This window comes from Hemitrygon akajei, chromosome 11 (assembly GCF_048418815.1).
Source record: "Hemitrygon akajei chromosome 11, sHemAka1.3, whole genome shotgun sequence".
In the NCBI taxonomy this organism is placed as follows: Eukaryota; Metazoa; Chordata; class Chondrichthyes; order Myliobatiformes; family Dasyatidae; genus Hemitrygon; species Hemitrygon akajei.
The window spans coordinates 55602235-55613031 of record NC_133134.1 but is presented as its reverse complement, the minus strand read 5'-3'; the positions used below and the strand labels follow the sequence as shown (position 1 = coordinate 55613031).

The following is a 10797-nucleotide window of genomic DNA, read 5'->3' as shown; positions in this document are numbered from 1 at the left end:
TTATTCCAGTTTAAGACAATAAAATAGTGTCAACAAATGTACTCCCTAAACTGGTGTTTGTTAGCTTAACCCCTAATGAGAAACCCCACTGGTTCACTTAAGTCCTTTAGGGCAGGAAACCTGTTATCATTACCTGCTTTTGGCTTTGTTTGAAGCCCAATGCAATTGATTTATCCTTCCTTCTGGGACAGGATACTCTACATAAGGAGGCACAGCAGCTATAATTGCAGGCCCACATGCAAGAACATATTAAAAATGTACTGCAAAGTCATGCGGCAATAGTTTCTAACTATAATCTAGGACACTGCTGATAAACTCAAGACAATGAAACCTGTGACAACTGAAACACCCAGAGGGAGTCATAAAGATAGGTTAATTGTCGCAGTAAAATAAACAATGTAAGTGAAAAATCTGTGCATCTGTGATAGTGTTCTTTATTAGCATACTTCTGAACCCTTAAGATGAAATGTTATCCTGTGCAAAGATACTGGTGAAATTTATAATCTTCTAGTTAGCAAACCTCTTGGAAAGAGTGCTCACAGTATGATTGAATTTCTCGTACAAATGGAGGGTGCAATTGTTTGATCTAAGACCAGTGTATTAAGCCTAAACACGGCAGACTGCAATGGGATGAGAGTAGATTTGGCTAGTACAGATTGTGGACACAGGCTCTATGGTGGGACAGTTGAGGAACAGTAGAAGTCTTTCAAAGTCATTTTTCACAGTGCTCAACAAAATGAAATTTCAGTTAAATGCAAGGATAGTGAGGGTGTGGAGAGCCAGCCTTGGACAGCCAAGAATATAAAGAAAGATATAAGGCTCGAAGCTCAATATACAAAGTTGTCAAGTGGAGTGGGAAACTGGAAGATCATGAAAACTTTAAACAGTAATGAAGAGCCACTCACTAGGCAAGCAATAAGGAAATGGTCACAACCACAAAATATAAAAACAGATAGTAAAAGTTTTTAAATATAATTTTATAAAGCAGAAAAGGGTGGCTAAAGTGAAGTTAGGGTCCTTGTAAGATGAAAGGGGAATAAAAGAAGGGGTAATGCAGAACTGGCTGAAAATCAATCGACTATTTTGTGTTGACTCTCGCGATGAAGTGGATATCTAACATGGCAAATAGAGATGTGATTGGAGTTGAGGACCTTGATACAATCACTTTTACTAAAGAGGTAATGTTGTGCAAGCTAATGGTTCTAAAGATAGACATATTCCCTAGTCCTGATGGAATACTTCCCAGTGTACTTGAAAGAATTAGCAGAAGTTGTAGCAAAAGAAATTGTGATAATCTACCAAAATTCTCTGGACTCTGGGCAGATCCTGGCAGATTGGAAGACCAGCAAATATCATGCCACAATTTAAAAAAAAAAGAATTTAGGCAAAATGCAGTAACTAGAGACCAGTCATCTTAACACTTGTAGTCAGGAAAATGATTGTAGCTTTCATTAAGGAAAAAATAGTGAGGCTTCTAGATAGAAGTGGTTCTATTAGGCAGATTCGTCATGCATTCAGGAAGGGCAGATGCTGTTTGACAAACTTACTGAAGTTCTTTGAGGATATAATGAGTGCAGTGGATAGAACGGAATGGGTGGATGTTGAATACTTGCATTTTCAGAGGCATTTGATCAGGAGCTAAGTAAAAGACTTATTCATAAGATAAGATTATATGAAATTCAGGGTAATGTATTAGCATGGATAGAGGATCTACTAACCTAGAAGACTGAAAGTTGGGATGAATGAGTGCTTCTGTGATTGGCAATCTGTGTCGCAGGGGTTGTTATGAGCCCGCAACAGTTCATGATGTACGTTAACGATTTGGAAGAGAGCACCAAGTATAGCATATCCAACTTTGCTGATGACACTAAATTGAGAGGAAAAGCAAATAGTGCCGAGGATGCGGAGAGTCTGCAGAGAGATATAGATAGGTTAAGTGAATGGGCGAGCATCTACTTTAGAGAGAAAAATGGAAGATCTGATTATTATTTCAACGGTGAAAGGGTGCAGGATACTGAATGCAGAGGGACCTAAGCGTACATGTGCATGATTCATAAAAGATTGGTTTGCAGTTCCAACAGGTTATCCAGAAGGCAAATGGAATGTTGGCTTTCATTGTTTGAGGGATTGAATTTAAGAGCAGGGAGATTATGCTGCAATAGCACAGGGACTGGTGAGGCTGCACCTGGAGTACTACGTGTGGTTCTGGTCTCCTTACTTGAAGAAAGACATATTGGCTTTGGAGGATCACCAGGTTGATTCCAGACATGAGGGGGTTAGTCTAGGAGTTGCCTAGGGGTATATCCGGAAGAATGAGAGGGGACCTTATAGAAGCATATATAATTATGAAAGGGGATGATAAAATAGAGACAGGGAAGTTGTTTTGACCAGTAGATGAGATTAGAACTAGGGGGATATATTTCAAAATTTTGGTGGAGCAGGTTCAGGACAAAGATGAAGAGGAACTGCTTTCACCAGAGACCATTGACTCTGTGGATTTCTCTGCTCAGGGAAGCAGTAGAGGCTACATCATTAAATATATTTCAGACAGAGTTAAGTTTTTGCATAGCAAGGGAATTAAGGGTTAAAGGCAGGTTCAGCCATAATCTGAATGAATGGTGAAGCAGTCTTGAAGGGTCAGATGTCCCACTCCTGCTCTTATTTCTTATGTTCTTAAATCGCTGATGGGAGAGGAGGAGTGCACTCCACACTCGGCCACTACCTTGAATTTTCATGGGAGTATTTGTGCTGTGTGGCAATGGGAAAGTTTTGTGTCTTTTAGTATAGGTGAATTTTGACTGATTCGGGCATCATCATTTTAATGTCAACCATGTTGGTGTAATATCATTTCAAAGGAGATGGTCAGATACCACTGTGTCATGAGTTGTCTGAGTTTCCCCTTCAGTAGATTCCCCGTTGGTTAATGCAATGGCTGTTCCAGGAGTTACACTCGTTAGCTGACTGCCTTAGTGGTGGGCCCCTATGCTCAATGATTGGCCTGGACTGTTAACTGATTTCCTGTGTAGCTGCTCCAGTGGTTTTCTCCAATTGCCTGCTGCTGGTATGCTTCTGGGTTCTCCTTTCAGCTGCTCCACTGGATAACTGAGCAGCAGGCCAGCTGCTGGTCCTGATTTCCCAGTAACATCCTACTGCTCCCGTTTCCTGCTTTAAATTTACAGCTATTCTGGTGGTGGACCTGGCATTTAATCTTGTGGTTGCCCATGTTTTTCCTTGCTGCTGCCCCTTTTGTTGGCCAGTACTTAGCTTTATTTGCAGAAGTGGCTTTGCCAAATTTCATTGAAAGTGGAAGACCATTAAACTCCCAATCTAACCTTAGGGTCCCATGGTGTGTGTCATAATAGACTACTTAGGTGAGTATAGTACAAGACTTATAAATGCTATTTTCTTTATTTCTTTAAGGTATACTTTAGAATTTAGATAACAGTTAGTCCCATCGAAAATCCTGTCCCACCATTTGATAAAACTTTATATTATATGGTCTATAAAATTCTTTCAGCTGCTCAATAACATCTGAGTCTATCTGGACATGAGTTCTCCCCTTGGATTTCCCGAGGCATCTTGGCAGGCTGCTGCTCTCAGGTTTCTTCAGGCACGGAAATCCCTTGGTTTTGTTGAAGTAAAAATGTTTGTCTGTGACAATCCTCTTGAGGCCCAAGAAGTCCTGAACTTTTCCCATCTCTCCAGCCGGGTCAATGATGAGCCTCTCCCCGCTGACGAAATGGATCTGGGAGAGGGGAAAAAACTGGAGCCAGTTCTCCAGGTGTAAGGCATAGATCCCAATGCGGATGGCACTCCAAGAGGCATCGATCAGGCCCAGGGTCCTGTTCTTGAAGGCCAGAACCTCAAAGGTTGGAATCTCAGGTTTCTTGGACAGTGTCTGGGTGTAATCCGAAATGGCTCTGGTCACTGGGTTCCGTACCACCACCACCAGCTTGGTGCCCTTCGCCATGGAGAAGATTCGTTTTGGAGCTTCTCTGGTGACAAAGTAACTGGGTGTTTTCTCCATGGTAAGCTGACCGTCCAGTGTCTTCGGCATCAAACTCCTAAAAGTAAAATAGGTCACAATTTAGAAACTCTCGACTGGAATCTATCAAACTAGGTTGCATAAAGCAGAGAAAAATTAATGTGGCTAAAAATAAATATCTGATAAAAAAACTGAAAGAAAAATACTTCTGTGTAGAAGAGGATTCATTAGGTAAGTAGAGTTATGGAGTCATACAACATGAAACAGGCCATTCAGCCCAAATGGTCTGTGTTGATCATGAATCTTATCTAAGCTAGTCCCATTTGCCATGTTTCCAATATCCCTCTAAACATTTCCCATTTCTGTACCTGTCCAACTAGCTTTTAAATGTACTGTCTCGATCACCTTTGGTGGTTCATTCTGCATACTAATCACTCTTTGGGGAAAAAGTGTTGCCTCTCAGGTTCCTTTTAAATCTTTTGGCAGACCAATAGATTCGAAGAGAGAGAGAGCTTCACACAAGTCGGGGGGAGAAGTTTTAAAAAAGGCATGTTTCGTGGGGCTCAGCGTATTATCGGTGGACCAATCAATTGAGAGAGAGAGAGGGGGAGAGAGATAGAGAGCTTCGCACAGGTCAGGGAGCAGAGTTTTAAAAAAGGAGAGTCTCACGGGACTCGGTGTATTAGAATAGTGGGTATGACTGTGAGGCTAGTTTTCTGTTCTGGGTGTCAGATGTGGGATGACCAAGAGACTTCCAGCCTTCCTGATGGCCACATCTGTGCCAGGTGCTTCGAGCTTAAGCTCCTTAGAGATGGAGTTTGGGAACTGGACCTGCAGCTCGATGACCTTTGGCTTGTTAGGGAAAGTGATAAGCTGATAGACACGAGCTATAGGCAGGTAGTCACCCCGGGACCACAGGACACAGATAAGTGGGTGACCATCAGGAGGGGGAAGAGAGGGCGTTTCTCTTCTGATGTTGTTGGGGAGGGTGACCTACCTGGGGGGAAACAACAGCCTCTGTCACTGAGTCTGGCCCTCTGGCTCAGAAGGGTAGGGAAAGGAAGAGGATGGCAGTGGAAATAGGGGACTCTATAGTTAGCGAGACAGAGAAGCGATTCTGTGGACTCGATAAAGAAACAAGGATGGTAGTTTGCCTCCCGGGTGCCAGGGTTTGTGATGTTTCTGAGCGTGTCCACAATATCCTGAATTGGGAAGGTGAGCAGCCAGAGGCCGTGGTATGTATTGGTACCAACGACATAGGTAGACAAATGATGGAGGTCCTGAAAGCAGAATACAGGGAGTTAGGAAGGAAGCTGAGAAACAGGATCGCAATCTCCAGATTACTGCCTGTGCCACAAGACAGTGAGTATAGGAATAGAATGAAGTGAAGGATAAATGCGTGGCTGAGGGATTGGAGCAGGGGGCAAGGATTCAGATTTCTGGATCATTGGGACCTCTTCTGGAGCGGGTGTGATTTGTACAAAAAGGACGGGTTGCAGTTGAATCCAAGGGGGGCCAATAACCTGGTGGGGAGGTTTGCTAATGCTATTGGGGAGGGTTTAAACTAGATTTGCAGGGAGGTGGGAACTGAAGTGAAGAGGCAGAGGATAGGGAGGTTGGAGCACAAGTAGAGACAGCCTGTAGGGAGTTTGTGAGGAAGGATAGGCAGATGTTAGAGCAAAGATGCACTCAGTCTGATGGTTTGAGATGTGTCTATTTTAATGCAAGGAGTATCATAAACAAGGTCGATGAACTCAGAGAGTGGATCAATACGTGGAACTGTGATGTCGTGGCCATTACAGAGACTTGGATGTCTCAGGAGCAGGAATGGCTGCTGAGTGTGCCAGGCTTTAGATGTTTCAGAAAGAACAGAGAAGGAGGCAAAAGAAGTGGCATTGCTAATTAGGGATAATGTCATGGCTGCAGAAAAGGAGGAAGTCATGGAGGGATTGTCTATGGAGTCTCTGTGGGTAGAAGTCAGAAACAGGAAAGGGGAAATAACTCTACTGGCTGTTTTTATAGACTCCAATAGTAACAGGATTATCAAGGAGCAGATAGGGAGGCAGATTCTGGAACAGTGTAATAATAACAGGGTTATCGTGATGAGAGATTTTAACTTTCCTAATATTGATTGGGATCTCCATAGTGCAAGGGGTTTAGATGGGGTGGAGTTTGTTAGGTGTGTTCAGGAAGCTTTCCTGACACGATATGTAGATAAGCCAACTAGAGGAGAGGCTGTACTTGATCTGTATTGGGAAATTAACCTGGTCAGGTGTTAGATCTCTGGGAGGGAAAGCATTTTGGAGGTAGTGACCACAACTCTATCTCCTTCATCATAGTGCTGGAGAAGGATAGGAGCATACAATTTGGGAAAACATTTAATTGGGGTGGGGGGAAATATGATGCTATTAGGCAGGAACTTGGGAGCATTAACTGGGAGCAGATGTGCTCAGGGTAATGCATGGCAGAAATGTGGCAAATATTCAGGGAATATTTGCATAGAGTTCTGCGTGGGTATGTTCCATTGAGGCAGGGATAGGATGGTACAGTTAAAGAACCATGGTGTACAAAGTATGTAGAAAATCTAGTTAAGAAGAAAAGAAGAGCTTGCATATGGTCCAAAAAACTAGGTATTGTTAGAGCTCTAGAAAATTACAAAGTTTGCTAGGAAGGAGCTTAAGAACGGAATTACAAGAGCCAGAAGGGGTCATGAGAAGGCCTTGGTGATCAGGATTAAGGAAAGCCCCAAGGCATTCTACAAGTATGTGAAGAGCAAGAGGATGAGCAATGTGAGAATTAGGACCAATCAGGTCTGATAATGGAAACGTGCATGGAGCCGGAGGAGGTAGCAGAGTTACTTAATGAATACTTTGCTTCAGTATTCACCAGGGAAAAAGACCTTGGCAATTGTGGGGATGATTTACAATGGACTGAAATGCTTGAGCAAATAGAGATTAAGAAAGAGATTGTGCTGGAGCTTTTGAAAAGTGTTAAGTTAGATAAGGCACTGGGACTGATTGAGATATACCCCAGGGTACTATGGGAAGCAAGGGAGGAGATTGCTGAGTCTCTGGTGATGATCTTTGCATCATCAATAGGGATGGGAGAAGTACTGGAGCATTGGAGGATTGCAAATTTGTTCCCTTGTTAAAGAAAGGGTGTAGAGATAACCCAGGACATTTTAGAACAGTGAGTCTAACATCAGTAGTGGGCAAGTTGTTGAAGATCATGAGAGGCAGGATTTATGAGCATTTGGAGAGACACAATCTGATTAGGGTTAGTCAACATGGCTTTGTCAAGGACAGGTCGTGCCTTACGAGCCTGACTGAATTCTTTGAGGATGTAACAAAACACATTGATGAAGGAAGAGCAGTGGATGTAGTGTATATGGTTTTCAGTAAGGAATTTGATAAGGTTCCTGATGCAAGGCACCTTCAGAAAGTAAGGAGGTATGGGGTCCAAGGAGACCTTGCTTTGCAGATCTAGAATTGGCTTGTGGATCTAGAAGGCAAAGGGTGGTTGTAGATGTTTTGTATTCTGCATGGAGGTTGGTGACCAGTGGTGTTCCAAACGGATCTGTTCTGGGGCCCCTCTTCTTTGTGATTTTTATAAATGATCTGGATGAGGAAGTAGAAGTGTGGGTTAATAAGTTTGCTGATGACACAAATATTGGGGATGTTGTAGATAGTCTGGAGGGTTGTCAGAGGTTACAGCGGGACATCAACAGGATACAGAACTGGGCTGGGAAGTGGCAGATTAACTTCAACCCAGATAAGTGTGAAGTGGTTCATTTTGGTAGGTCCAGTTTGAAGACAGAATATAATATAAATGGTAAAACTCTTGGCAGTGTGGAGGATCTGAGGGTCCATGTCGATAGGACACTCAAAGCTGCTGCGCAGGTTGACACACGTTAAGAAGGTGTATAGTGAACTCAGCCATGGGATTGAGTTCAAGAGATGTGAGATATATGCTGGGGAAATTCTAGGCAGTTTCTAGACTAGGTTACATGTTTGGCACGACGTTGTGGGCCAAAGGGCTGTAATATGCTGTAGATTTCTATGTTCTATGTGTCCCATCTATTCTTAAGCCAATGTCCTACAGTCTTTGATTCCACAACCACAGGTAAAGAAATTGTGCATATTACTTTATCTATGCCTGTTATGATTTTATGCATCTCTGTAAGATCACCCTTCAATCTCCTTTGCTGCAAAGAAGAAGTCTCAACCTGTTTAATCTCTTGCCACTCTCAGTTCCCCGAGTTCTGGCACCATCCTCGTAAATCTCCTCTGCACTCCTTCCAGTTTAATGCCACTCTTCCTACAGCAGGGTGAACACAATATTCCAATCGTGGCCTCACCAATGACTTGTATAACTGCAGTGTAACATGCCAGCTTCTCATTGCCTGGACCGATGAAGGCAATGTTCCAAAAACCTCCTTTACTACCCTGTCTACCTATGATACCACTTCCAGGGAATAGAGACAGGGTGCTCATGGAATATGGGAGCACATTTAACTTAGGGAGGTGGGGACTAGAAGTCATGATGGAGAGAGGTTTACCCATGGGTTTGGAAGCAGATGACCAGATAATTTTTTCTTCAATACATTTTAAGTATGTTATTTATGACCATCACTCATGCTTTTAAATCCTGAAGGACAAATGCTGGTTTGAGCATTCAATGAATCTTCTAGCTCAAATTTAATTTGACTGCTGAACTGTAAAATGTGATACTAACTTCCTTCGGAAGCTATTGGATTACAGCAACCTTGCTTATTCTTCCTCTGCTGGCCGTAACCTGAGGAATTGTTCTCAGCCTGAGAATTTGTTGTTTAATGTGATTAACATCTCACAAAAAGTTTTCCTGTCAGTATATTTTCAGCCCAATCACATTTAAGTCTCTGGGCATATTCCCAATATCTAGTTTCTAACACCTTCCTGGTGAAAGATTCTGCTTGGGTAAGCTCGCCGAACGTCAGTTGGAAGGTCACTCCAGAGACATGAACACAAAGCTCAGTGAAACAGGAAGCAAGTGCTGGAGGGCTACAGGTGCTGGCACTGGGATCAGACATTAAACGGCCCCCCCTGTCAGATCGATATAAAAGGACAAACTTGGAAAGTAAGGGGCTTTTAGCCCTGTTACCGTGGCTACAATTTACCTCTCAACCATCAGAGAACGGGGCAATCTGAAAATGATCATGTTGCTGCTCTGAAACCGATTGTGAGCTAATTCACTTGACACCTCTCAACAGTAACTGTTCTTAAAAAGTAACTAACGGGATTAAAACCTCTCAGTGCTGTCCCAAGGACATGAAGGGCTTCTTGTGAATGACTACCTCGACAGGAACACTTCCACCTTGTGTAACTCTAGCCCCTCGATTCTTTCTCCTCACATCTTTCCTGAAACTAGATATTCCTAAGCAAAATTATTGTTCAGCTGTGCCATCTCATGCACTTTCTGCTGGTGGAACGCAACAGGCCAGGCAGCATCTATAAGGAAAAGCACTGTCGACGTTTCGGGCTGAGACCCTTCGTCAGCATCTGCAGATTTCCTCATGTCATGCACTTTCCTCCTTCTTTCCCACTTACATTATAGGAATTGGTAGATATTTCAGATTTTGGCACCTGGTTGTCCATGACTGACGAACTCCTTAGCCCCCCCAACATTCCCACAACATGGGTGTATTTACACACAGTATCGGCTTGGCCTGCTGCTTCTCACTTTTCCCAGAAATAACGGTTACATCTTCCAACTGTGATGCTATGGTATTTGGAAAAAGCTCCGTAGATGTAGAATGAATTAATAATTAATTCTAGTCAGGAAAGAAAGTTTTAAAGGCTGAAGGTACCAAATTCCACTGTGTTGGATGTTCCCAGATGTGTAATATGTGGAGTGATGCTGAATGAAACCCACGTCTGATTTGCTGAAGTTATTATTCACATTTGACAGCACTGGAAGATAGCTGGAATGGGCAAAGAAGTCTTACTTTAATATTGGACGGATTCCTGCACACGTTGTAATCGTTCAAGACCACTTGCATGCACATGATACAGCTGGCTACTGTGTGTGTTTAATTGCATGAGCTAATGCATCAAAGGTTGACTCAATACATCATGAAACATGGATTCTGGCCCTTTTGCCCAGGAGTCCATGTTGACTATCAAGTGACTATTTACACACTTCAATACTATTTTATTCTCCTCATGTTTCCATCAACTCCCTCTGATTCTGACACTCACCAACACACTTGGGGCAACTTTCAGTGAGTAATGAATATACTGTATCAACCTGCCTATCTTTGGGATGTGGAGGAAACTGGAACACCCGGAGGAAACCCTGTGTAGTGATGACTGGAAAACAAACCAAAACTGCTCAGAGACAAGCACAGGGATTAACACTGTATGAGACACTCCAAAACCATTCAGAGACAAGCACAGGGATTGACACTGTACGACACACTCCAAAACCATTCAGAGACAAGCACAGGGATTGACACTGTACGAGACACTCCAAAACCATTCAGAGACAAGCAGAGGGATTGACACTGTACGACACACTCCAAAACCACTCAGAGACAAGCAGAGGGATTAACACTGTATGAGACACTCCAAAACCACTCCGAGACAAGCACAGGGATTGACACTGTACGACACACTCCAAAACCACTCAGAGACAAGCACAGGGATTGACACTGTATGAGACACTCCAAAACCACTCCGAGACAAGCACAGGGATTGACACTGTACGACACACTCCAAAACCACTCAGAGACAAGCACAGGGATTGACACTGTATGAGACACTCCAAAACCATTC

The 10797-nt window shown here is 43.1% G+C and overlaps 1 protein-coding gene across 1 annotated transcript in view; it reads right to left on the bottom strand.

Moving 5' to 3' along the window:
* Nucleotides 1-3439: 3439 nt before the first annotated feature.
* Nucleotides 3440-10797, bottom strand: part of LOC140735115 (heparan sulfate glucosamine 3-O-sulfotransferase 2-like) — a 120717-nt gene continuing 113359 nt past the window's right edge. Inside the window, 1 exon segment of the mRNA XM_073059908.1 lies at nt 3440-4064. Within this exon segment, the coding sequence (XP_072916009.1) occupies nt 3446-4064 (619 nt within the window). The 3' untranslated portion in view covers nt 3440-3445.